General features: G+C 46.5%; 1 protein-coding gene across 3 annotated transcripts; it reads left to right on the top strand.

The window, feature by feature from the left end:
* The first annotated feature begins 693 nt into the window (after positions 1–693).
* LOC306920868 (ubiquitin-like protein 7) lies at positions 694–25,748 on the top strand. Of its 3 annotated transcripts, XM_079497827.1 has the most exons (12): positions 694–766; positions 2,147–2,330; positions 3,933–4,052; positions 5,752–5,837; positions 7,784–7,848; positions 7,979–7,998; positions 8,953–9,010; positions 9,944–10,077; positions 11,290–11,339; positions 18,271–18,441; positions 22,976–23,083; positions 25,285–25,748. In XM_079497827.1, the coding sequence occupies exons 1-12, from the start codon at positions 764–766 to the stop codon at positions 25,423–25,425; spliced, it is 1,140 nt and encodes a 379-aa protein (XP_079353953.1). In that variant the 5' UTR covers positions 694–763; the 3' UTR covers positions 25,426–25,748. The 3 variants fall into 3 exon arrangements, with proteins under 3 accessions (XP_079353953.1, XP_079353954.1, XP_079353952.1); XM_079497828.1 differs by lacking the exon at positions 7,979–7,998 and having other exon boundaries at positions 7,784–7,868; positions 25,297–25,748; XM_079497826.1 differs by lacking the exon at positions 7,979–7,998 and having other exon boundaries at positions 7,784–7,868.
* The last annotated feature ends 211 nt before the right edge of the window (positions 25,749–25,959 follow it).

Genomic DNA, 25,959 nt, shown 5'->3' with positions numbered 1-25,959 from the left:
ACTATAAAAGTACAACAAATGGCATCAAACTATAGCCGGCACAGTTGACAAAACTACATTGTCATTTTTTAAATTATGTTTGTCAATTGTTTTGGGAAGTAGCCGAAATTTAAAATGGGACTTTATGGTAAATATGCCTACTATGTTGTGTCATGATAATAACCTATATAGGACTATAGTAGGCCTATTATGTAAATCATTTAAAAAGAAAAAAAAGTGTTGTGTCTGTCAGTCTGTGTCCATCTCCCAGATCAGCAATGCTTGCAGCAGGAGGAAAATCAATCAGGGTGATTTGGAGACATAACAACATGATCATATCATGGTTTCCTCTTTCCTGTATAGCTACAACTTTCTCATTTTCGTCCACGTCCACTCGTTGCACTGTGTGTGAACTTGAAGTTACAATTAAAATACAATAGCAAAAGTGTAGGCTAATGTTTCGTGATTTGTCTGCGATGCAGGTGAGATAAAGACTCCACTGTAGTGCATTTTACTGCAGACATTTATAGTCAATTCAATTCATTATCATTTAAGTGACTTTGTAAATTATAATAAGTGACTAAAACATCTCATTAGATAAACACAAAAAAACGCGAACCTCGATAATACAAACATTTAATATAAGGCTTAATTAATGGAGGTTTATCAATAGAGTTTTATTATAACATCTAATAAATCCAGGTTCCCGGAAAGCGAGCCACGTGACAAACTACGTAGAAAACCAGGAAGTAAGTGGAGACTGGAGTGTCAACAAAACATAACCATGGTGAGTGTGCACATCTTCTCTTGTTGTAATCGTATTAGGTTTATAAATCAGCACATAATGTTTTGCCGATTATTAGTATAATATACATAATGCGTCGTGCGTTCATATGGTTTTTAACTCCGTATGGCTATCTCGGCTGGATGGATTACTTTTAACCACTCTGGTCCCACAGCCTGGCGTCTGCCTTTCTCTCAGTCTAGTCTACACACCAACCCTTTTCACCCAAACTCGTTGTGACTCGCGACGTTGTGTGCTTGTAAGATTGATTGATTGATTGAAATATGTATTAACAGTTTGCACAATTACAGTACATTTCGAGCACAAACTCAATACAAAGGCTGTTAACTGTGAGTGGACGACCCAATTAAGCATTACACTTGTTTACAACAGGGTCCACCATGTTCAATTCATCAATTTCAATTCAATTCAGATAAGATAAGATAAGATCTTTATTGTCACTGTATGAGACATACAACGAAATTCCGTTTAGTGCAACCACAACATATAACAGTATCAACCGAGAGAACACTTTGTATTGAGTTTGTGCTTGAAATGTACTGTAATTCTGCAAACTGTTAATAAATTCTTCAATCAATCAATCAAAACACAAAGGAGAAAAAAAAACACTGATGGGGCAACTTCATGACATAAAACTGTTAGTCCGTCATAGTCCAGTCAAGTCATCTCAATCCATTAATAAATATTCTAATGCACCGTTAAAATAGTAGTAAAATACACCAATAAAACGATAAGTAGATAAAATAAGGGGCACCAGCTATTCTGCTATTCTGGCCGAATGTTGATTGATTGGTTGAAGTATTTATTAACAGATATAATTTCAGTACATTTCAAGCACAAAACGGTTAACTGTTAACGACACCATAAAGCATTACACTTGTTTACAATAGTGGTCCACCATGTTCAATTCATCATAACATTTAGACTGACGTACAAATATACACTTCCATATGAGACATTCTACTGAATTGGTTCAAATTGTTGGAAATTCTGCGAAATTAAATTCATTATGCTATTTCAGAAAAACTTTGATCATATTCATGTTGCACCAGATCTAAGGGACACATTACGGATCACCACAGGCCAGAGAGCATCTCCACTCACACAACACGCTTTTCTAACAGTTTTTTTTTCCAAATGTTTCTACTGAATCAAAGATTAACTGAATTATGATAGCTGAGTTACACTGTTGGTAGGTAGAATATGAAGTACTTATTTATTCTACGATTGTTTGTTTTTTCCCTAGTCTTATCTGTTTTTTTCTGTCTCTTTTACAATGATGCCCTCTGGGAGCTGTGCTCCAAATTTCCTATGCACTTCTGCAAATGGCAAATAAAGTCTATTCTATTCTGTTGTATGTAGCAGGTAGACATGATGTCGTCGGAGTGGCACCTGTCACTGAAGCTGGTGGACCGGCCTAAGTCCACGTTCCACTTCCCTGAGATGATGCCAGGAGACGTACCACCAGGAGGCTACCGGATCAGTACTCTCAAACAGCTGGTGGCCGCCCAGCTGTCTGACTCCATACCGGACCCTGATCTTATAGGTCTGTATCGTATCACTGGTGCCAGGTTTCATGAGAGAAATAAGCATACCAGGTATATAAGCTTAACCCATTTTGGGGTGGGAACCCCTTTTGGTGTTTTAAGCGTTATGTTGTGCTTTAGCTATTGAAAAATAGCAGATCTACAAGCTCGTAGCGCGGCACTCGGTGCCGCGCTATGAGCTTGTAGATCTGCTATTTTTGAAAAATCGAAGAACGACTGACATAGCAGACATAGCTTTTTCAGAAAACTGTCAGGATGTAGAAGACATTTTTAGAATCTGATCTCAGGTCAAAATGGGTTAAAAGAAGTCACATGAACACTTTAAACCTACATGTAAATATATACATACATTGGCTATCTACAAGCTCAAAAGAAAATATATATTAGAGATTAAAAAAAAAAAGTGCAACTGTAAATACACAAATCTTGTGGGGTGCATACTTAGTTTAGACTAGTCATTGGTTAGACATGGGTTAAGGTTAGGTTTAGGTGTGCTGCCCCGTGGGAGGTTAGGGTTAGGGTGAGGGTTTGAGATGGGTTGTAGTTGTAGGACTAATGACTGGTCTAATCAAATGACTAGTCTAAACTAAGTACTGTCTAAAGGATAGTGCATATTAAATTGACATGAAAAACCACTGGTTTAAACGGCATTAGGAATGAAGCCCAAAAAACCACAATCCGCAACTACCAATATTTATAAGTGACTTCACAGAAGAATAAGCCCAAAGTCGCTGATAATAGGACAAGGCATCACTGGTCTGTAACTCTGTATCAGTGTTGGTGGTGCTTGCTGCAAACAAACTGATCTCACAACAAGCTCACAGTCACAACGCGTCACAAACTCCCAATGCGAAGCTTGTAGATCAGTTATGTTCCGCTAGCGACATAGACAGTATATATTAGCACGAGGCCTGCCAGGAACATAGACACGTAGAATAGCGTACGGTGCCACACCCGGAAAAGCCGTTTTAACAGCGATGTATTATTTAATGCATGTTTTAATACGATCGTATTAAAAGCTACCGTTCGTTAGCTCTGTTATGCTTCTGAGCCAATGGCCGCGGCCATTTTGAAGATGCGCGCGCATCCACTTACATTGCCTGCTGTTTTCAGACGGCTTTATCTCCAGAAGCGACATTGCAGGGGTCGCTTTGTCCCAGACAAGCGTTTTCAACGGCCTGTAGCAGGCGCTGTGATACTCGCGGTCCACTTTTTCCACCACCGACCGAGAGAACAAGCACCAGCTTCGTCAACACACACGGAATGGTTTCATAGTAAAATGCGATTACGGATATTTGGCTCTTCAAAGTAAGTGTCATGCGCGATAAAACCCTGGCAGGACGCGGCGGAGGGATTGAATAATGGTAGCGGTCAAACGGTTAATATAAATTGATAAATGAACAGTGGATCATGTTTTTTTTAACATCAGTGTCAGCTACGTCTACCATTGTTAGGCATGCAAAAGTAGTAAAGTAGCCAATCTATAAGCTCACAACGCATCGCGACTTGCGATGCTTTGTAAGCTTGTAGATCTGCTATTTTTCAGATTTAGGAAAAAACTAATTGCATTTCCTGCTTAGAGTGACTGTTGTTTGTTTCAGAGCTGGTCCACTGTGGCAGAAAGCTGAAGGATGAGCTGACGTTGGATGCCTGTGGAATCCAGCCGGGCGCCACCGTACACATTCTGAAAAAGACCTGGCCGGAGCAGGTGACCAGCCCAGGTATGCATAAAATATAATATAATAATAATAATAATAATAATGAATTGCATTTTTATAGCGCTTTTCCAAGTGCTCAAAGCACTTTACAATGGTTCATTCATTCATACATTGGGAGGTGAAGCGGTGAACAGTCGACGCCAGCGTCCTCACTTCCCACATTCACACACCAATGGTGGCAAGCTTACACCGACCGACTCATTGGAGGCAATGTAGGGTTCAGTGTCTTGCCCAAGGACACTTCGACATGTGGCCAAGAGGAGCCGGGATTCGAACCGCCGACCCAGGGATCATTGGACGACCTGCTCTACCTCCTGAGCCACAGCCGCCCCGTGTATATAATATAATACCACACATTATTTGTCTTATATAATTTTTATTCCACGATTTTGCATCCCATTTTTTCACCCAGTGTCAATTATCTAATGTAATCCTGGGCGCTACACTTCCTCTGCCAACCTGGGGGGGCAGCAGACTGACCTCATGCTTCCTTATATGCACGAGGAGTCCAAGTCGCTTCTTTACACCTGACAGGGGAGACTTTCCCCAGCCAGACGTAGCGCGTGGAAGGAACACATTATTCCAACCAGTTCCTTTCCCCTCCATCAGGCGCCCCGGCTAGCCAGGGGGAGGCAGTTTAGAGACCAGGATTACTGCATGTTTTTTGTGAGGGTACCTACCCTAGGGGACACGGGGAGAACATGCAAACTCCACACAGAAAGGCCCTTTCGCCAACCCCGCCTCGGTATGGGCACTGATGACGCGGAGGAGAGAACACTCCCCCAGCGTCCCCAGCGGGAATCGAACCCAGGACCTTCTAGCTGTGAGGCGACAGCACTACCGACTGTGCCACCATGCCCCCGCCACACATTATTATGGTGTCGGGCAGAAACCATATTTTAAAATGTATTAATGGCCTATAGTTGATCATACTACAGAGTCATACAAACGTCTTAGATCCGCAAGCTCGAATCCTGATTTGAGGTTTCCACCCGCGCCCCGCGATGATAGGCAAGTGATTGTTACCTCGGAGCTAGCCTGGGGTCCACCTATGCTTTCTATGGCAGGATCCGCCGGGAGAATCTAGACCCAGCTGCGTGACATGAGACCAATTAATTAGAGCGACAGAGAGAGAGAGAGGAGTGTGTGTGTACGTGTGTGCGTCAATTTAACAAAGGTGCAGACGATCATAAATCAGCAGAGAGTGATCGACGTTTGCGCTACTCTATGCCGAATTGAAGTGGACTCGGACCCAGACTTTTTTTTTTCTCCCTGGAAATAAAAACGTCTGGGTTTCCGAGGCTACCTCGGAGCTTACACCGCAAACCTATTCAGATTAAGTCAAAGTCAAAGTCATACGATTTTTGTCACACACGTTACCGCAGTGAAATTTGTAATCCGCATTTGACCCATCTCTTGGATCGGTGAGCCGCAGCGTGCGCCGCGCTCGGGAATCATTTGATTAGTAGATTTTACCCCCCAATCCAACCCTTTGATGCTGAGTGTCAAGCAGGGTGGCATTGGGTCCCATTTTTACAGTCTTTGGTATGACCCGGCCGGGGATCGAACCCCGACCTCCCAGTTTCAGGGCGGACACTCTAACCACAAGGCCACTGAGCTGAGTGGCTGGTCACTCTACTCACAACACCACCAACAATAAACATGACTAATGGCTTCCTCCCCTGTCTCTGTCCATCCTTAGAGCCTGTGAACAGAACTACAGCAGCCAGAGAGTTCAGGGTGTTCCATGCTGCTCTACACTCCCTCAACTCTGCCTACAAAGACTCAGTGAGTAGTCAATACCACAGATATTGTTACTGTCCCACCCCTCATGTACCTACACAGCACCATATGCAGGGTTTTCAGGTAAATCCCATTAACCCATTTTGACCTGAGATCAGATTCTAAAAATGTCTTCTACATCCTAACAAAAGCTATGTTTCTATGTCAGTAGTTCTTCGATTTTTCAAAAATAGCAGACCTACAAGGCAAGCTCGTAGCGCTATGAGCTTGTAGATCTGCTATTTTTCAATGTCTTCTACATCCTAACAAAAGCTATTCTTCGATTATTCAAAAATAGCAGACCTACAAGCTCGTAGCGCACCACTCGGTGGTGCGCTATGAGCTTGTAGATCTGCTATTTTTCAACACCAAAAGGGGTTCCCGCCCAAAATGGGTTAATCAATTTAGGCAATTATGGAAAAAAAAAAAAGTTTGATTAGAATTGTTTTGTGTCGATTCATTGATAATATACATGTCTAAGAAATTGTAAAATATAAACCTTCTTGATTATTTGATTTGCCTACATGTGCAGGATTAAGGCGACTATTCGTTATTTTCCCTAATTAGTAGTGTCTCGACTGAGCTACTGCCAACACTACTCATAACCAGGCCTGGAATTTCATCCTTTTAGGGGCAAGGCCACTTGGCCTTTAGTGTGGTCAACTTTTTAAGGGCACAAGGCCAAGTGCCAGGGCATGAAGGCCATCAATTAAAAAATGATTTTCCGATGAACATTGGTTCAGAACAGTGCTTCTTAAATAAATAATCACAGCTTTAAATAACAAAATATAAGTAGCTACTGTTGTAAAATATTGTAAACATGTTTTGGGGACCCAGTCCAGAGATGAAAATCATAATGAAATGGCCTAGGACCCTGTCAGGCTGTCACCCTAGGCTAATTAATATAAATTTAATTTGGGGGTCCTTGAAATTTAAATGACTGAGGATCATTGGGTTAAACTGAGTTAATTCACATAAAATACAATGACAGCCTACATAACTTTTGAATAAGGGCTTGGTTTAGAAAAGCCTATATTTTGTGCTAAACTAATATATTGAATAACATGGCATTGTAGAGAGGTTAGTGACAGATAAGATAATTTCTCCATTGTGGGGCTGCACCGCTGCAGGACTGAGGACTCTGCAGTAAGTCAACACAAAGTGAAAGTGCAGCTTCAAATCAGTTTTTTGTTCTTACCTGGAGACAGTGTGTGCTGTGCACAGGGGAACAATTGTTTAATTATATCCATGGTGTCTTTCTGTCGCTATCCATAATGCGACGCAAAAGTACATTTATGTTTGTTTTGGTGGGCTAGATAGATTCGGTAGATCTCCTCCTTGTATGGACAGCCACGCTGTTTCGCATTAGACAAAAGGAAATCAGCTGGACCATGTCCGACCAACGTTAATACATGTGACGTAGGACCGCCACACTGTCGCAACTGTAGGAAACATTGTTTTGTTTTGAGTGATAGTTGCAGTTTGACCGGATAGCTAGATTAGCTACACTAGTAGGCAGCGTGTGGGCTAAATGCCCTCTGTTTACTCTGTCAGTGCGTGTATGTGTGGCGCGGAGGAGGAGGCGTGCGGGTGTGTGTGTGTGTGTGTGTATGCGCGCGTCATGACGACCAGCGGCAGCGGGGGTAGTTATTAAGGCAAAGTACCGCAAAATAATCAAACCACTTTGCAAATGGCAACACAACTACAACACAAATTTGTTCTGCGCGGGACGTGAGGGGAACATTGGTTACCGTAATGACTGGAAAATTGCGATAAACGGTAAAATGAACTTCTGTGGGCGCCGGTCGGGGCACCACGGCCACTGTGGCCGTATGGGCATATACTTTTTCGAGGGGCACACGGCCAAAGAGAGGGGCAACGACGGCCATGGCCGCCGTGGCCGCCGTGAAATTCCTGCCCTGCTCATAACACCACACTGTTTTCCCACACAGGTATACAAAATGCTGACCAACAAAGAATCTCTGGACCAGATCATTGTTGCTACGCCGGGTCTCAGGTCAGATCCAATAGCTCTGGGTAAGCCCTGTTCAGTTTGATCATTGTTGGTACACCGGGTCTCAGGTCAGATCCAATAGCTCTGGGTAAGCCCTGTTCAGTTTGATCATTGTCGCTACGCCGGGTCTCAGGTCAGATCCAATCGCTCTGGGTAAGCCCTGTTCAGTTTGATCATTGTTGCTACGCCAGGTCTCAGGTCAGATCCAATAGCTCTGGGTAAGCCCTGTTCAGTTTGATCATTGTCGCTACGCCGGGTCTCAGGTCAGATCCAATAGCTCTGGGTAAGCCCTGTTCAGTTTGATCATTGTCGCTACGCCGGGTCTCAGGTCAGATCCAATAGCTCTGGGTAAGCCCTGTTCAGTTTGATCATTGTCGCTACGCCGGGTCTCAGGTCAGATCCAATAGCTCTGGGTAAGCCCTGTTCAGTTTGATCAACGCTTAAAGGACCACTTCACCACTTTTCAACCTATCTTCATATAATAGGTCCTCACTAATAATCATGAAAAAATGGCGCAATTTTGTTCTACTCGGTCTGTGTCTCATAGGAGGGCTGTGGGCAGTTCAGAAACCGTCTTCCAGTGACATCATCAATGGGGAATACAAGCTAATATAAACTGCAGGCTTTCTAGTCCTGAAAAGTTGCAATGCGAAAATGGAAGCCATCGTTCTCACGATAATGAAAATCTAAACATTTTTGTAAAAAAAATCTTGTTTAAAAATAAATCTGCCTAATGATGATCTCACTGGAAGACGGTTTCTAAACTGCCCACAGCCCTCCTATGAGACACAGACTGAGTAGAAGAATATCGTGCCATTTTATCATGACTATTAGTGAGGACCTATTATATGAAGATAAGTTGAAAAGTGGTGAAGTGGTCCTTTAACCACTTTTAACCTGGTGTCCCTATGTTCGTATAGTATAGGCAAAAATGTTCAAAAATAGCAGACCGACAAGCGCTTCATGAGATATCTTTGCCTCACAACGCCATCGTACAACAAAGTATAAAATAAAAACGTAAAAGGTTCATTCCCATGCTGTCCAATCTACCCATGCATGTAATAACATATGTACTGTATTGCAATGATATCACTGTGCTTTGTGCAGGAGTCCTCCAAGACAAAGATCTTTTCGTTCAGTTCACAGACCCCAACATGCTGGACGTGTAAGTGTGCTTTTTACATTTGTTCATATCGTTTGAACCAGACCCATTTTTCAAAATGATTAGAATTGATTTAGTACTTTTATAAAAATTGGTAATTGGTAGTCTAGGACTCGACATCGGACACAAATATGTGTCATCGGTCGGGGCTCTAATGATAGTTGGCACGACATGACACACAGTGAAGGAGTACAGTGAGTGGAACTATGCCAATTACAACCAGCAGGGGACGCCACTTGGTAGATTTCCATCCCAAACTGTTTGGCTCCTATTACATGAGAAGTGAGCCAAATCAATATGTGAGTGTTTTGTCCTCCTTGACTTGGACATTTGAGACGTGCTACCCTTTTGATCTCTGGGGGGGGGGGGGGGGGGGGGGGTTAGTATTTAGCACTCCACTGAGAATCCAACGCCAGTGTGGTGTAGTGCAGCGGTTCCCAAACCTTTTTCATGTCAAGGACCCCCAAATTGACACTGATGAGCCCGCGGACCCCCATTTGAAAAATATACGCCAGGGACCCCCCATAAGATAAGATTTTGACGGCTCTAGCAGTGAAAGCCAGTGATTCTCAACCCGTTTAATTTCAAGGACCCCCAGTTTGACATGCATTAGTCTACGGACACCCCATTTCTATCTCTGGGACCCCCAAATTATATTGTAAAATCAATGTTAATTTAACTCGGAGAGTGTACAAATGGTTCCACACTATCATTTAGCTGGGGACCCCCTGGAACTCCCTCAGGTACCCCTGGGGGTCCCCGGACCCCACTTTGGGAACCCCTGGTGTAGAGCAGTGGTTCCCAAACCTTTTTCGGCAGACTAAAATAACATAGAGATGCTGAGCCTTGTTTCCTTGCCAACACTCTCTATACAGAATAAATGCATGCCTAATATACACAGATGGAGTAAACTGTGTGTATGTTGTGTGTCTTTAGGTTGATCAGTTCTCACCCTGCGCTGGTGAACGCCATCATCTTAGTGCTGCACTCTGTAGCGGGTAGCATGCCTGCCCAGGCCAGCGCCAGCTCCTCCCGTAACGTCTCGTCCAGCTCCTACAGCGACATGCCAGGTAACCAACCACTAACTAACCATTAACTAACCAACCATTAACCAACTAACACACATCAGTAACACAGTTCCTACAGCGACATGCCAGGTAACCAACCATTAACTAACCATTAACTAACCAACCACTAACTAACCATTAACTAACCAACCATTAAAAAGCATTTCTCTTATTTCATTTGAATATTCTAAATTGCATTTTCATTTTAATATTGCCCACTAATTTGCTGGCATTTTTTGAAAATTGAAATTCAAATGATATTTATTTATAATTTGAATTGTGTCATAGAATGAGCACATCTGTAGATTAAATGTAAATGCTATTGCATTTTAGATTTATTTTTGTCCCAAGAAATGCGTTAATGACCTGAAAATGAAAAAACATTTCTCTTATTTCAATTGACTTTTCATATTTGCCATTTCATTTGAATTGTGGCAGCTTTGTGCTTCCATGCGTGCGTGCGTGCGTGCGTGCGTGCGTGCGTGCGTGCGTGCACGTGTGTGTGTGTGTGTGTGTGTGTGTGCGCGCGCGCATAGCAGCTGCTGTGTACTGTGCATTATATATACATAAGGACATTATTCAAGGCGTGTATAGCCATGGGGTCAACAAAAACAACAAGGTTCATCCCAGAAGCTGTTCTGTCATAATCTATTACATTATGATGACATATCTTGTGTGAAGAGTTGATATTTTGGCCTGAGGGGGGTGCCAGAGGACGGGACATGAGGTCACTCAAATGGTTAAGGCATTCCACCAAACAGATCCTGTGTGTAAGTGGAAATGCTGGCCTTACACTGGAAAGGCCATTGAGTCACCAAACTCAGTACAGTAGGTTGCCGATGTCTGGCATTCATGAAAGTGCACAATAATTCTATGACGATTAACCCATTCTGGGCGGGAACCCCTTTTGGTGTTAGCATTATGTTATGCTTTAGCTATTAAAAAATAGCAGATCTACAAGCTCATAGCGCGCCACTCGGTGGCGCGCTATGAGCTTGTAGATCTGCTATTTTTGAAAAATCAAAGAACGACTGACATAGAAACATAGCTTTTTCAGAAAATTGTCAGGATGTAGAAGACATTTTTAGAATCTGATCTCAGGTCAAAATGGGTTAAGCCAGTAGTTTTCAAGATACATACAGTATATACATTACATATGTATTCCTGTTAATACCATCATAACCAGTAACATTTGCTCCGTCCTTTGTCTTGCAGGAGGATTTATGTTCGAGGGCATGTCTGATGACGATGAAGACTTCCAGTCTGTGAGTTACAACGTCTCCAAACCAACACATTAGTCAGTCAAAGCCACAACACCACCTGTGTTTATATGAGGGTTTCCGTGGGCTAATAAAATGTCCTGGGGTACATTCAATAAAGTCAACCATACTGGAGAGGTCAGACCACTGCCAAAGGAGAGCGCATTGACAGGGCCAGGCCATACTGGAGAGGTCAGACCACTGCCAACGGATAGTGCATTGACAGGGCCAGGCCATACTGGAGAGGTCAGACCACTGCCAACGGAGAGTGCATTGACAGGGCCAGGCCATACTGGAGAGGTCAGACCACTGCCAACGGAGAGTGCATTGACAGGGCCAGGCCATACTGGAGAGGTCAGACCACTGCCAACGGAGAGTGCATTGACAGGGCCAGGCCATACTGGAGAGGTCAGACCACTGCCAACGGAGAGCGCATTGACAGGTCCAGGCCATACTGGAGAGGTCAGACCACTGCCAACAGATAGAGGTCAGACCACTGCCAACGGAGAGCTCATTGACAGGGCCAGGCCATACTGGAGAGGTCAGACCACTGCCAACGGATAGAGGTCAGACCACTGCCAACGGAGAGCGCATTGACAGGGCCAGGCCATACTGGAGAGGTCAGACCACTGCCAACGGATAGAGGTCAGACCACTGCCAACGGATAGAGGTCAGACCACTGTCGACGGATAGCGCATTGACAGGTCCAGGCCATACTGGAGAGGTCAGACCACTGCCAACAGATAGAGGTCAGACCACTGCCAACGGAGAGCTCATTGACAGGGCCAGGCCATACTGGAGAGGTCAGACCACTGCCAACGGATAGAGGTCAGACCACTGCCAACGGAGAGCGCATTGACAGGGCCAGGCCATACTGGAGAGGTCAGACCACTGCCAACGGATAGAGGTCAGACCACTGCCAACGGATAGAGGTCAGACCACTGTCGACGGATAGCGCATTGACAGGGCCAGGCCATACTGGAGAGGTCAGACCACTGCCAACGGATAGAGGTCAGACCACTGCCAACGGATAGAGGTCAGACCACTGCCGACGGATAGCGCATTGACAGGGCCAGGCCATACTGGAGAGGTCAGACCACTGCCAACGGATAGAGGTCAGACCACTGCCAACGGATAGAGGTCAGACCACTGCCGACGGATAGCGCATTGACAGGGCCAGGCCATACTGGAGAGGTCAGACCACTGCCAACGGATAGAGGTCAGACCACTGCCAACGGATAGAGGTCAGACCACTGCCGACGGATAGCGCATTGACAGGGCCAGGCCATACTGGAGAGGTCAGACCACTGCCAACGGATAGAGGTCAGACCACTGCCAACGGATAGAGGTCAGACCACTGCCGACGGATAGCGCATTGACAGGGCCAGGCCATAGTGGAGAGGTCAGACCACTGCCAACGGAGAGCGCATTGACAGGTCCAGGCCATACTGGAGAGGTCAGACCTCTGCCAACGGAGAGCGCATTGACAGGTCCAGGCCATACTGGAGAGGTCAGACCTCTGCCAACGGAGAGCGCATTGACAGGTCCAGGCCATACTGGAGAGGTCAGACCTCTGCCAACGGAGAGCGCATTGACAGGTCCAGGCCATACTGGAGAGGTCAGACCTCTGCCAACGGAGAGCGCATTGACAGGGCCAGGCCATACTGGAGAGGTCAGACCACTGCCAACGGAGAGCGCATTGACAGGGCCAGGCCATACTGGAGAGGTCAGACCACTGCCAACGGAGAGCGCATTGACAGGGCCAGGCCATAGTGGAGAGGTCAGACCTCTGCCCACGGAGAGTGCATTGACAGGTCCAGGCCATACTGGAGAGGTCAGACCTCTGCCAACGGATAGAGGTCAGACCGCTGCCAACGGATAGAGGTCAGACCACTGCCAACGGAGAGCGCATTGACAGGGCCAGGCCATACTGGAGAGGTCAGACCACTGCCAACGGAGAGTGCATTGACAGGGCCAGGCCATACTGGAGAGGTCAGACCACTGCCAACGGATAGAGGTCAGACCACTGCCAACGGATAGAGGTCAGACCACTGCCAACGGATAGAGGTCAGACCACTGCCAACGGATAGAGGTCAGACCACTGCCAACGGATAGAGGTCAGACCACTGCCAACGGATAGAGGTCAGACCACTGCCAACGGATAGAGGTCAGACCACTGCCAACGGATAGAGGTCAGACCACTGCCAACGGATAGAGGTCAGACCACTGCCAACGGATAGAGGTCAGACCACTGCCAACGGATAGAGGTCAGACCACTGCCAACGGATAGAGGTCAGACCACTGCCAACGGATAGAGGTCAGACCGCTGCCAACGGAGAGCGCATTGACAGGGTCAGACCATGGCTAAACAAGCAGGGTGTCCCGTACGCGTGGCCCCGTACGTGTGTAACTCTGAGAGTGTACAAATGGAACCAAATGGACCCATTTGATTCCATTTGTACAGAATTATGGGGGTCCTTGAAATTAAAATGTTTGAGAACAACTGCACACTAAATGGAACGGAGCCTGAATCTGTATCATCGGTAACGCAGTTATTCTGTGTACTGTGCATGTACTCCATTGTGATTTTGAGAAAAACAAGCGATGCCTCCTAATAATAATAATAATAATAATAATTAATTGCATTTTTATAGCGCTTTTCCAAGTGCTCAAAGCGCTTTACAATGGTTCATTCATTCATACATTGGGAGGTGAAGCGGTGAACAGTCGACGCCAGCGTCCTCACTTCCCACATTCACACACCAATGGTGGCAAGTTCACACCGACCAACTCATTGGAGGCAATGTAGGGTTCAGTGTCTTGCCCAAGGACACTTCGACATGTGGTCAGGAGGAGCCTGGATTCGAACCGCCGACCCATGGATCATTGGACGACCTGCTCTACCTCCTGAGCCACAGCCGCCCCTCCTGTGTTGCTCCTTCTTGAAGCGATGAGTGCGTCACTCATGGGCGAGACAGATAGTTGATAACAGAGAGTTAACAGATGGAAAAGATTAACAGTCAACACTAGTTTAAACCGGAAGGGTTTATGCATATCTAGGAAGCCTGCAGTACAGGATCTAAGATGGCGATTCAGAGGCCGAGCCTGTGGGCTGTGAGGATATTGTAAGTGGGTGCCCCAAATAATTGGCAAAACACAAAGTTTGAATGATAATATAACATCGATATAAAATGTAAAGACAATCATGGTAATTCTTCTTAGAAGGATCCCTGGCTAATAAGACAAATATGCCTTAACCCATTCTGACCTGAGATCAGATTAAAAAAATGTCTTCTACATCCTGACAGTTTTCTGAAAAAGCTATGTTTCTATGTCAGTGGTTCTTTGATTTTTCAAAAATAGCAGACCTACAAGCTCGTAGCGCGCCACTCGGTGGCGCGCTATGAGCTTGTAGATCTGCTATTATTCAATAGCTAAAGCATAACATAATGCTAACACCAAAAGGGGTTCCCACCCAAAATGGCCTAAAACATCATACTTGCCCTCTATAACTAAAATAAAAACTTTTAAATATTTTATTTCTTTCATAAAAAGAAAATATTTCACTCAATAGGAACTGCTCCTGTGGATGATGTCATATGTCTACTCTATTTATGAAAGAAATAAAATATTTAAGGTGTTTTTATTTTTTTATTTTAGTTGAGTAGAGGGCAAGTATAATGTTTTAAGGCATATTTGTCTTATTAGCCAGGGATCCTTTTAAAAACCTTGAAAATGTCTTCATTGTGATACTGATAAATGGGAACTTAGGTTGGTTCCATTGATCCAAGATCCAAGGCGGGAACACAATCGATTGGTTGTTCATTAAACTCATTCAGTGCCACCTGGTGAACACCAGTTTTGGCCCTCGTTGCCACCGAAGCCCATTATAAATAAAAGAAAGAAAATGAAATTATATTGTGCATGTAATGTGCATGTCATCACCTGACATGCAGATTAGAGCAATTTTCAAAATATGGAAAATATGAAGTTAAAATAAACACGCTCTGGAAGTGGACGTGGCCACCCATCTGACCACTTAACAGTATACAACGCTGACGAAGGCTTCTGCCGCAATGTGTTCGTTGTGTGCTGCTTGTTTGCAGCATGCCATACCTAACCTACCTATGGTAACATAAACAAGTGCCTTAAAAGCTATTGTCGTGAGGCAGCCATTCAGAATTGAGTGGTCAGATGGGAGGGCCACGAACACTTAAAGCAATTCCATCAAGTGGGCCCTGATCCAGAAAAGGTCGGGAACCATTGGGCTTGCCACTTGTGTAGGATAATAAAATGACAGGAAATCTGGCCAGCTACTCATTGAGCGCTTTCCAAACAAGCCTCTGGAAGACACAGGAGTCTACGGTAGTTAAGACTAGATTGATGTGTCTTTTATGTTTTTTTATTAGCACTAGCAGCAGAGTTCTGAATAAGCTGTAACCTTTCACTGGGCTTTGTTACTTTTAGGAAGACCCATAAAAAGTGCATTGCATTTAAGTTTATGGTAGTAGTCAAACTGCTCTGCCTCGGTCCGTAGCGTTGGCCTAGCGGTCAAAGTGCTCTGCCTCGGTCCGTAGCGTTGGCCTAGCGGTCAAAGTGCTCTGCCTCGGTCCGTAGCGTTGGCCTAGCGGTCAAACTGCTCTGCCTCGGTCCGTAGCGTTGGCCAAGCGGTCAAACTGCTTTGCCTCGGTCCGTAGCGTTGGCCTAGCGGTCAAACTGCTCTGCCTCGGTCCGTAGCGTTGGCCTAGCGGTCAAACTGCTCTGCCTCGGTCCGTAGCGTTGGCCTAGCGGTCAAACTGCTTTGCCTCGGTCCGTAGCGTTGGCCTAGCGGTCAAACTGCTCTGCCTCGGTCCGTAGCGTTGGCCTAGCGGTCAAACTGCTCTGCCTCGGTCCATAGCGTTGGCCTAGCGGTCAAACTGCTCTGCCTCGGTCCGTAGCGTTGGCCTAGCGGTCAAACTGCTCTGCCTCGGTCCGTAGCGTTGGCCTAGTGGTCAAACTGCTCTGCCTCGGTCCGTAGCGTTGGCCTAGCGGTCAAACTGCTCTGCCTCGGTCCGTAGCGTTGGCCTAGCGGTCAAACTGCTCTGCCTTGGTCCGTAGCGTTGGCCTAGCGGTCAAGCTGCTCTGCCTCGGTCCATAGCGTTGGCCTAGCGGTCAAACTGCTCTGCCTCGGTCCGTAGCGTTGGCCTAGCGGTCAAGCTGCTCTGCCTCGGTCCGTAGCGTTGGCCTAGCGGTCAAACTGCTCTGCCTCGGTCCGTAGCGTTGGCCTAGCGGTCAAACTGCTCTGCCTCGGTCCGTAGCGTTGGCCTAGCGGTCAAACTGCTCTGCCTCGGTCCGTAGCGTTGGCCTAGCGGTCAAGCTGCTCTGCCTCGGTCCGTAGCGTTGGCCTAGCGGTCAAACTGCTCTGCCTCGGTCCGTAGCGTTGGCCTAGCGGTCAAACTGCTCTGCCTCGGTCCGTAGCGTCCAATGTAGCTGCTCTGCCTCGGTCCGTAGCGTCCAATGTAGCCAGCGGCCTTTAACCCATTCTGGGCGGGAACCCCTTTTGGTGTTTTAAACATTGTTATAATTTAGCTATTGAAAAATCGAAGAACGACTGACATAGAAACATAGCTTTTTCAGTAAACTGTCAGGATGTAGAAGACATTTTTAGAATCTGATCTCAGGTCAAAATGGGGTAATGTGTGTCACTCCCCATCTCTCCCCATTTCCTGTCTATCTATTCTACTACAATAAAGGCATAAAAAGCCAACAAAAACAAATGTGTTGCCTGCCCTGCAACATCCACTTATCATTCACTAAAATCACCTCACACAGCCGGCAGTGTTTTGGTACTAATGCATCTGACAGTGGACTACTGAATCAAATTAGTGTTTACTTATTAACCTTTAGGTTTAGTCTCGAACTGGCACTATTTCTTTCAACAGTGAGAAGCATGGTCTCTAAACTGCCTCCCCCTGGCCAGCCGGGGCGCCTGATGGAGGGGAAAGGAACTGGTTGGAATAACGCGTTCCTTCCACGCGCTACGTCCAACCAGGGAAACTCCCCCCTGTCAGGTGTAAAAGGAGCAACTGTCACTCGGGCATGAAGGAAGCATGAGTTCAAGTACGTTGCTCTCCCCATGTCCCCCATATATGGGGACTAGGTTGGCGGAGGGTGTGTAGAGCCCAGGATCACATTAGATAATTGACACAGGTGAAAAATGGGTTACAAAATCATGGGATAAAAATTATTTAATAAAAAACAGTGAGAAGCATGGATAGATAGAGTGGTGCTGGCTAATGACGTATCAGCAACAATGTGGCTATGTATGTAGCAGGTGACGTTAAAATGTGAGTCTGCTGCCTGCTGGCCAGACTGAGTAGCGGAGTGACAAATCCACGGAACGCAGCGAATCATGCTGGAATCCAGGCTAGGGTTCCATTGATTATAGTGGCAGCTTACTATTGTTGAGCCAATTCCGTCCCCAGTGTAGCCCGGTCCTTAGACCAGGGGTTCCCAAACCTTTTCATGTCAAGGACCCCCAAATGGACACTGATGAGCCCGCGGACCCCCATTTGAAAAATATACGCCAGGGACCCCCCATAAGAGAAGATTTTGACGGCTCTAGCAGTGAAAGCCAGTGATTCTCAACCTGTTTAATTTCAAGGACCCCCAGTTTGACATACACCCCCTTTTTATCTCTGGGACCCCCAATTTATATTGTAAAATCTATGTTAATTTAACTCGGAGAGTGTACAAATGGACCTAACGGGTCCATTTGGTTCCATTTGTACACTCTCTGAGTTACAGACCCTAATGGTCCATTTGGTTCCAAACTATCATTTAGCTGGGGACCCCCTGGAACTCCCTCAGGTACCCCTGGGGGTCCCCGGACCCCACTTTGGGAATCACTGCCTTAGACTATAAAATGTTTTGTGTGTGTGTGTGTGTGTGTGACCAGAACCAGGCAGGTCCCTCGGGCAGATCGGGGGCAGTAGGTATGCGTCCGGTGTCTCTGAGCCACAGCGGAGCCACTGGACCTCGGCCCATCACCCAGAGCGAGCTGGCCACCGCCCTGGCCCTGGCCAGCACCCCCGACAGCAGCGCCGTCACCCCCACCACAGCCAGTCAGGTGAGTACATGAGAACCACATAGTCACCCCCACCACAGCCAGTCAGGTGAGTACATGAGAACCACATAGTCACCCCCACCACAGCCAGTCAGGTGAGTACAGGAGAACCACATAGTCACCCCCACCACAGCCAGTCAGGTGAGTACATGAGAACCACATAGTCACCCCCACCACAGCCAGTCAGGTGAGTACATGAGAACCACATAGTCACCCCCACCACAGCCAGTCAGGTGAGTAGAGGAGATCCTTTCACCACATGAGAACGACATGGTCACACTAGGCCTGGGGAAATTAACTGGAAATGTATCGAAACCCATATTTACAACAAATAGCTCTGACTTAATCCTGCTCGTATTATGTTAACCATTTTAACGCCTATGCCATAGATGTACGGCAATTGGTCTTTTATTGTGTTTATGAATTATGATCGATGGAGTCGTGTGGCTACTTACATTAGCACTGGGTTGCTAGGTGAAGATGTAAATAGCTTGAACTGTGCACGCATCCCGACTACCGACTATCTGTTTCTTTCGATCGCCTTTATTCGCCCATTCCTTGTCCTAGATGGCATTTCTGGTCAAAACAAGGTTTATTCGACGGCCCATAGCCAACGCTGTAGTGGTCGCGGTGATCCTGTTGTTTCCGAGACCGGATCTGGTCCGTCACAACACACACTCCTAAGTAACATAAGCAACATCCGGTCACGGGTTTTGGCCTTAATAAAACTTTAATCCGACCTCACGAGTGGAAAACCAATATTTACATGGTTTATGTTTATTGGTTAACGGTCCAATTCCTCAGTTCCTGTATGTGGTTAAAATATAATCCTCACAGTTCTGTAACTCTGAGAGTGTACAAATGGAACCATTTATTCATGGTATTATAAGTGGTCCTTGAAATTTAAAAAAAAGTTTGAGGACCACCAGTATTGTAATTGTACAGTATAGGGAAAGAGAAATGGGTGGAGTTTGGGCAGAGCCTGCCTTAGAAGGACTCGTTCTGGGCGCCATGTTGTTTGTTGGCTTGCTCTGAGGCTACAGTGTTTAGTACAGCTAGCGACCAGTGACACCATTGACAGCTAGACTGTCAATAGACTGTCACAAGCTCATAGCGCGCCACCGAGTGGCGCGATATGAGCTTGTAGATCTGCTATTTTTCAATAGCTACATTATAACATAATGTTTAAAACACCAAAAGGGGTTCCCGCCCAAAATGGGTTAAGTATTGTTGGACTTCTATTGTCGCCACTCTCTCTTTATACCACTCTGGACTTAATATTATTATCAGTGGGTGTGTGTGTAGGGGTGGATTCAATCATGAGCAACCAAATAATAGCTTTTCATTACCTTTTAAGAGCAAGCAGTGCACTCAACTGTGCTCGCAGTGAATGAGAATGAGTTCCGCTAATGTTCGCCAAGCTTCTCGGAAGAACGGCCTCAGAAATGAAATGTCTCCCAAGAGCAAAATGATATGCTTGGTGTGGGAGGAGGTGCACAGTGATCGACGACAGAGCTACAGCACCCCAAACAGACCGCCAAAGTGCTGATGGCGGAGGAAATAACAAATGCAGTTAATATGTTTCGCGACCGTCACTGGTCCTATGAAATGTGTTTAACCCATTTTCGGCGGGAACCCCTTTTGGTGTTAGCATTATGTTATGCTTTAGCTATTGAAAAATAGCAGATCTACAAGCGCTACGAGCTTGTAGGTCTGCTATTTTTGAAAAATCGAAGAACGACTGACATAGAAACATAGCTTTTTCAGAAAACTGTCAGGATGTAGAAGACATTTTTAGAATCTGATCTCAGGTCAAAATGGGTTAACCTGTACCGGTTGGGTCGGGCTGGGGTTCAGGTTAAATATTTTTTATAATGGGCTAGAAAGTAATAAAGCAACTTTAGTTGAAGACAACGCGACCAAAAAGAAAGCAGGGAGTTCATCGAGTGGGAGGACGAAGGGGTAAGGGCGCTAAAGATGTTGTTCACCACTTTAACCTGTACCGGTTGGGTCGGGCTGGGGTTCAGGTTAAATATTTTTTATAATGGGCTAGAAAGTAATAAAGCAACTTTAGTTGAAGACAACGCGACCAAAAAGAAAGCGGGGAGTTCATCGAGTGGGAGGACGAAGGGGTAAGGGCGCTAAAGATGTTCTTTACCACTTTAACCCGTACCGGTTGGGTCGGGCTGGGGGGCAGGTTAAATATTTGTTATAATGGGCTAGAAAGTAATAAAGCAACTTTAGTTGAAGACAACGCGACCAAAAAGAAAGCAGGGAGTTCATCGAGTGGGAGGACGAAGGGGTAAGGGCGCTAAAGATGTTCTTCACCACTATAATACAGTACCCACACCCACACCACAGGCGAGCTGGGTGTAGAATTGTCTCTCTCTCTCTCTCTCTCTCTCTCTCTCTCTCTCTCTCTCTCTCTCTCTCTCTCTGTTCTGCAAGAGAGAATGGAGAGAGCAAGAGAGCACACGGAAGGAAAGCTACTGTAACAATGGAGAAAGAGGGAGTGAAGGAAATGAAGTAGCTACTGTAACACACACTCGTACTGGCTGCTAGGTCAGTTCTGATTAGCAGACCTTACCTACAGTCGACGGAGGGGGGTCTGAGCCCCCCCTGAATTATCTCTCTCGCTCTCTCTCGCTCTCTCTCTCTCTCTCCGTTCTGCAAGAGAGAACGGAGAGAGCACAAGGAAGGAAAGCTACTGTAACAATGGAGAAAGAGGGAGTGAAGGAAATGAAGTAGCTACTGTAACACACACTCACACTCGTACTGGCTGCTGGGTCAGTTCCACTTTGTCCTGCCTGGACGCTATAGAATTAGCTCTCTCTCCCATTCTCTCCGTTCTGCAAGAGAGCACGGAGAGAACAGAGAGAGCACAAGGGAGGAAAGCTACTGCAACAAATTGATGAGATGACATGAGGTCTTCCCGTCTTATAGCAGAATAAGATGGGAATAGAACAGACCCACTGTGAGTGTGGATATACATTATGTTACCTCCCTCTTTCCATTCGTTCTCACTGTCTCTCCCTCCCTCGCCCATTCTCTGTAACACTCCCCATGGTGCATTTGTCTCTCCCTCTTTTGTGGCGGTTCTGGACAACCGTGGGGTCCGACCGACTCGACACCGGGCACTGCACTCCCTGTGGGGGTGTGGAACGTGTGTGTCGAATTTGAAGTCCGTGGGGGCGTACGGTCTTCGAGTACAGTACGTACAAACATACAGACAGACGTACAGAGACGTAAATAGATGGAGTGGACGAAAATCTACGCCTGATGCAAAAATCTGAAATGATGTAATTGTTTGGAAGACATATCGCCCAGTCCTACTCCCATACATGTAGAGGCTCGTATGCACCGGCACAGAATAAATACTCAACACTCCCAACATGCATAAATGCTCAACACAAACTGGTATGTGTACACAGTACATACCAGATGCAGTATGTGTACACAGTACATACCAGACAGTGGCCTTGTGGTTAGAGTGTTCGCCCTGAAACTGGGAGGTCGGGGTCCGATGCCCGGCCGGCTCATATCAAAGATGGGACCCAATGCCTCTCTGCTTGGCACTCATTATCAATGGTTGGATCAGGTGGGTCAGATCACCTACAAAAGATTTCCAGAGTGTGGCACCGCTGCAGCTCACCACTCCTTGGCTGCGGCTCACCGCTCCTTGGCTGCGGCTCACCGCTCCTTGGCTGCATCTCACCGCTCCTTGGCTGCAGCTCACCGCTCCTTGGCTGCGGCTCACCGCTCCTTGGCTGCGGCACACCGCTCCTTGGCTGCGGCTCACCGCTCCTTGGCTGCAGCTCACCGCTCCTTGGCTGCAGCACACCGCTCCTTGGCTGCGGCTCACCGCTCCTTGGCTGCGGCTCACCGCTCCTTGGCTGCAGCTCACCGCTCCTTGGCTGCAGCTCACCGCTCCTTGGCTGCAGCTCACCGCTCCTTGGCTGCGGCTCACCGCTCCTTGGCTGCGGCTCACCGCTCCTTGGCTGCGGCTCACCGCTCATTGGCTGCGGCTCACCGCTCCTTGGCTGCGGCTCACCGCTCCTTGGCTGCATCTCACCGCTCCTTGGCTGCGGCTCACCGCTCCTTGGCTGCGGCTCACCGCTCCTTGGCTGCGGCTCACCGCTCCTTGGCTGCGGCTCACCGCTCCTTGGCTGCGGCTCACCGCTCCTTGGCTGCAGCTCACCGCTCCTTGGCTGCGGCACACCGCTCCTTGGCTGCGGCTCACCGCTCCTTGGCTGCAGCTCACCGCTCCTTGGCTGCGGCTCACCGCTCCTTGGCTGCAGCACACCGCTCCTTGGCTGCAGCACACCGCTCCTTGGGAAATCGTAGCGCGCCAGCTTGTAGGTCTGCTATTTTTGAAAAATCGAAGAACGACTGACATAGAAACATAGCTTTTTCAGAAAACTGTCAGGATGTAGAAGACATTTTTAGAATCTGATCTCAGGTCAAAATGGGTTAAAATCATACACAAAAGCATTAGTTCATAATAATGATAATGATGTTCTCTCTGTCCCTCATGCAGGCGGACCCCTCCTCTGGAGTTGCCCCTTCAGGAACCCCGGTCAGTAATGACCTCTTCAGCCAGGCTCTACAGCAAGCTCTGCAGGCCACCAACATGACCGCCTTACAGGTGAACACTAGGACAGGCCTTCTCGGAGTGGGGGTGCCTTGACGCAAGTCTAGGGGTGCCTCACACGCCTTACAGGTGAACACTAGGACAGGCCTTCTCGGAGTGGGGGTGCCTTGACGCAAGTCTAGGGGTGCCTCGGAATACTTTAATATTACCTCTGACCAGTATTTGGAATTGATCAATTTCTCTTTGAGTTAAGCTTGGTGTGTTCTTTATCAGTCTACAGTACACCAAGTCTCTTCACCAAAAATAGCAGATCTACAAGCTCACAAGTGAGCTTTTAGATCTGCTATTTGTTGTCGTCCCCCCCCCAACCCCCCCAGAATAGGAATGCTGGGGTTTAAGTGGCTAAACGCCAGGTATAAACGTTAGTTTCGGTCTGTCCTAATTGAAACAAATATTCCCTCCAGTTTGCCTCGTGACTTATTGTGTCTTTGGGGGAATAGATTTACATATTTGCGTGCCGTTAATATGACAAAAGATGCTACAAAGTAACGACGATGCAATTCATCAGTGCCAGGCGTAGATGAACATGTTATTTACAGGTGGTGACCCGAGCCTAAAAGGTTTGAGAACCACTGCACTAGGACCTGTGTCCTGACCTGACCTCTGACCTGACTAGAGAGAACCACTGCACTAGGACCTGTGTCCTGTCCTGACTCCTGACCTGACCTGGCTAGAGAGAACCACTGCACTAGGACCTGTGTCCTGTCCTGACCCCTGACCTCTGACCTGACCTGTCTAGAGAGAACCAGAAACCTCTATAGATTAAATTAACATTGAAACGGAAGCAAATAGTTCATTTATTATCACCTTTTATGTCTTGCCCCTCCCAATAAACCTGCATCTCCCGCCCGTGTAGTTAGTTAGTCCCCACGCCTCCATATATGGTCACGCCTCGTGACATCACGCCTCCATATATGGTCACGCCTCGTGACATCACGCCTCCATATATGGTCACGCCTCGTGACATCACGCCTCCATATATGGTCACGCCTCGTGACATCACGCCTCCATATATGGTCACACCTCGTGACATCACCCCATCCATATATGGTCACGCCTCGTGACATCACACCTCCATATATGTTCACTTTACATGATTTACAAAATCATTTGATACCATAATGTGATCTTGAATTCTTGCCACTAAACAATGGTTTGAGACAGAATAAGAAGTGATACTTAAATGTGTGTTTGGTTATCATAATACTAGTATTATTTGTGTGGCAGCAGTACGTAATGTCACGTATTGCCATCTGCCCCCAAGAGGGAATTCTAGACTTTTGAATTAGCCCACCCCAAAAAGCGATTGTCCAATGCCAATCCAAATAGTTTAGCAACGGTTGCTATGCAGGTCAAGCTTTCTTCGCTGCTAACGTGCCTATTGGACAAGGATGGGTTGGGGAGGGACTTAGTGAAGGGCTAATTAGACTGGAGTTATTCTGTTCATTGGATAATCAAATTTAGAGGCCCTCATCTATGGAATTCCCTAGATGCTTCACTTAAATCCTCATTATCCTTGCCAATATTCAAAGAAATATCTAAAGAAATATCTTATTTCTTCCTCTGTAGATTACATGATTTACTTTGATGTGTTATATTTTCTTTTGTGTGTTTGTTGTATTGTTTATTTCCCTTTGTTGTGCAATCTGTGTTTTTATTTCTTTATTGCACATCTGCCCCCTTTTGCCAACTTGTAGACTTTTGTATTGTTCTTAATGAACTTTTAATCTGTTTAAATCAATGACCTCTTCCATACAGGAAAGGATTCCAAATAAGCCAGCTGGCTTCTTCCCTTCCTTGCATTGTATTTTTGTTCTTTGATATGTTATTGTCTATTTTTGAGTGGTGTAAACCACTCCTACAACTGGCTTTGTTAGTGCAGAAAAAATGAGCATGGTTGCTACGGTCACCCTGTTCACCCGGGTGTGATTTCATTACGTCAGACACAACTGGCTTTGTTAGTGCAGAAAAAATGAGCATGGTTGCTATGTTCACCCTGTTCACCCGGGTGTGATTTTATTACGTCAGACATGATTTCATTACGTCAGACCCATGTGACCTTACACCACTCAGTTCACACGGGTGTGATTTTTTGTACTACGTGCAAAATAAATAAACCTAAAACCTAAACGGATAAATCAACCTCCTTTGACATTTTCCGTGCGTGCGTGCGTTTGTGTGTGCGTGCTTGCCAGGGCCGGTGGCAGTCCCAGATGCAGCAGCTGAGGGACATGGGCATCCAGGACGAGGAGCTGATGCTGCGGGCGCTGCAGGCCACAGAGGGGGACATCCAGGCTGCCCTGGAGCTCATCTTTGCCGGAGGGCCGGGGCTCTGAGCCCCGCGGGGACAGGGGAGGGGACCAGGGGCCGCTTTGAGACAGGAGGGCAGGTGAGGCCCCGTGTTGAGACTCAAAGGAACGTTACGTTAGTCATCATCCGGCTGTCCGACTGCTATGTGGACTTAAGCGGATTTAGACAAGTGGAAAACTTGTAAAGATTTGTGTTTAGAGAACTGCTCATTCGGTGTCATTTTATGTACCTGTATTTATACAAATTCACGGTTGTGGAATTTCGTAAACGCCTACAGTAGTTTCAGTTTCAGAGAGTGTTTGACATTTCGTCACTGGTCTAATAAACATAAAATTGCCAAACTGTTCAACACTTGAATCTGTGTATTTACTGGTCTCAAATGACAGAGATCTGTGTATTTACTGGTCTCAAATGACAGAGATCTGTGTACTTACTGGTCTCAAATGACAGAGATCTGTGTACTTACTGGTTTCAAATGACAGATCTGTGTACTTACTGGTTTCAAATGACAGAGATCTGTGTACTTACTGGTTTCAAATGACAGATCTGTGTACTTACTG

This window comes from Electrona antarctica (genome assembly GCF_951216825.1).
Source record: "Electrona antarctica genome assembly, chromosome: 3".
NCBI lineage: Eukaryota > Metazoa > Chordata > Actinopteri > Myctophiformes > Myctophidae > Electrona > Electrona antarctica.
The sequence above is the reverse complement of the archived record's forward strand: the minus strand, read 5'-3'. Positions and strand labels throughout refer to the sequence as shown.

Coding starts and splice junctions, on each gene's coding strand:
- LOC306920868 (XM_079497827.1), top strand. Junction 10,078..11,289: donor CTCCTACAGCGACATGCCAG/GTAACCAACCAC, acceptor TTTGTCTTGCAG/GAGGATTTATGTTCGAGGGC. Junction 11,340..18,270: donor ACGATGAAGACTTCCAGTCT/GTGAGTTACAAC, acceptor GTGTGTGACCAG/AACCAGGCAGGTCCCTCGGG.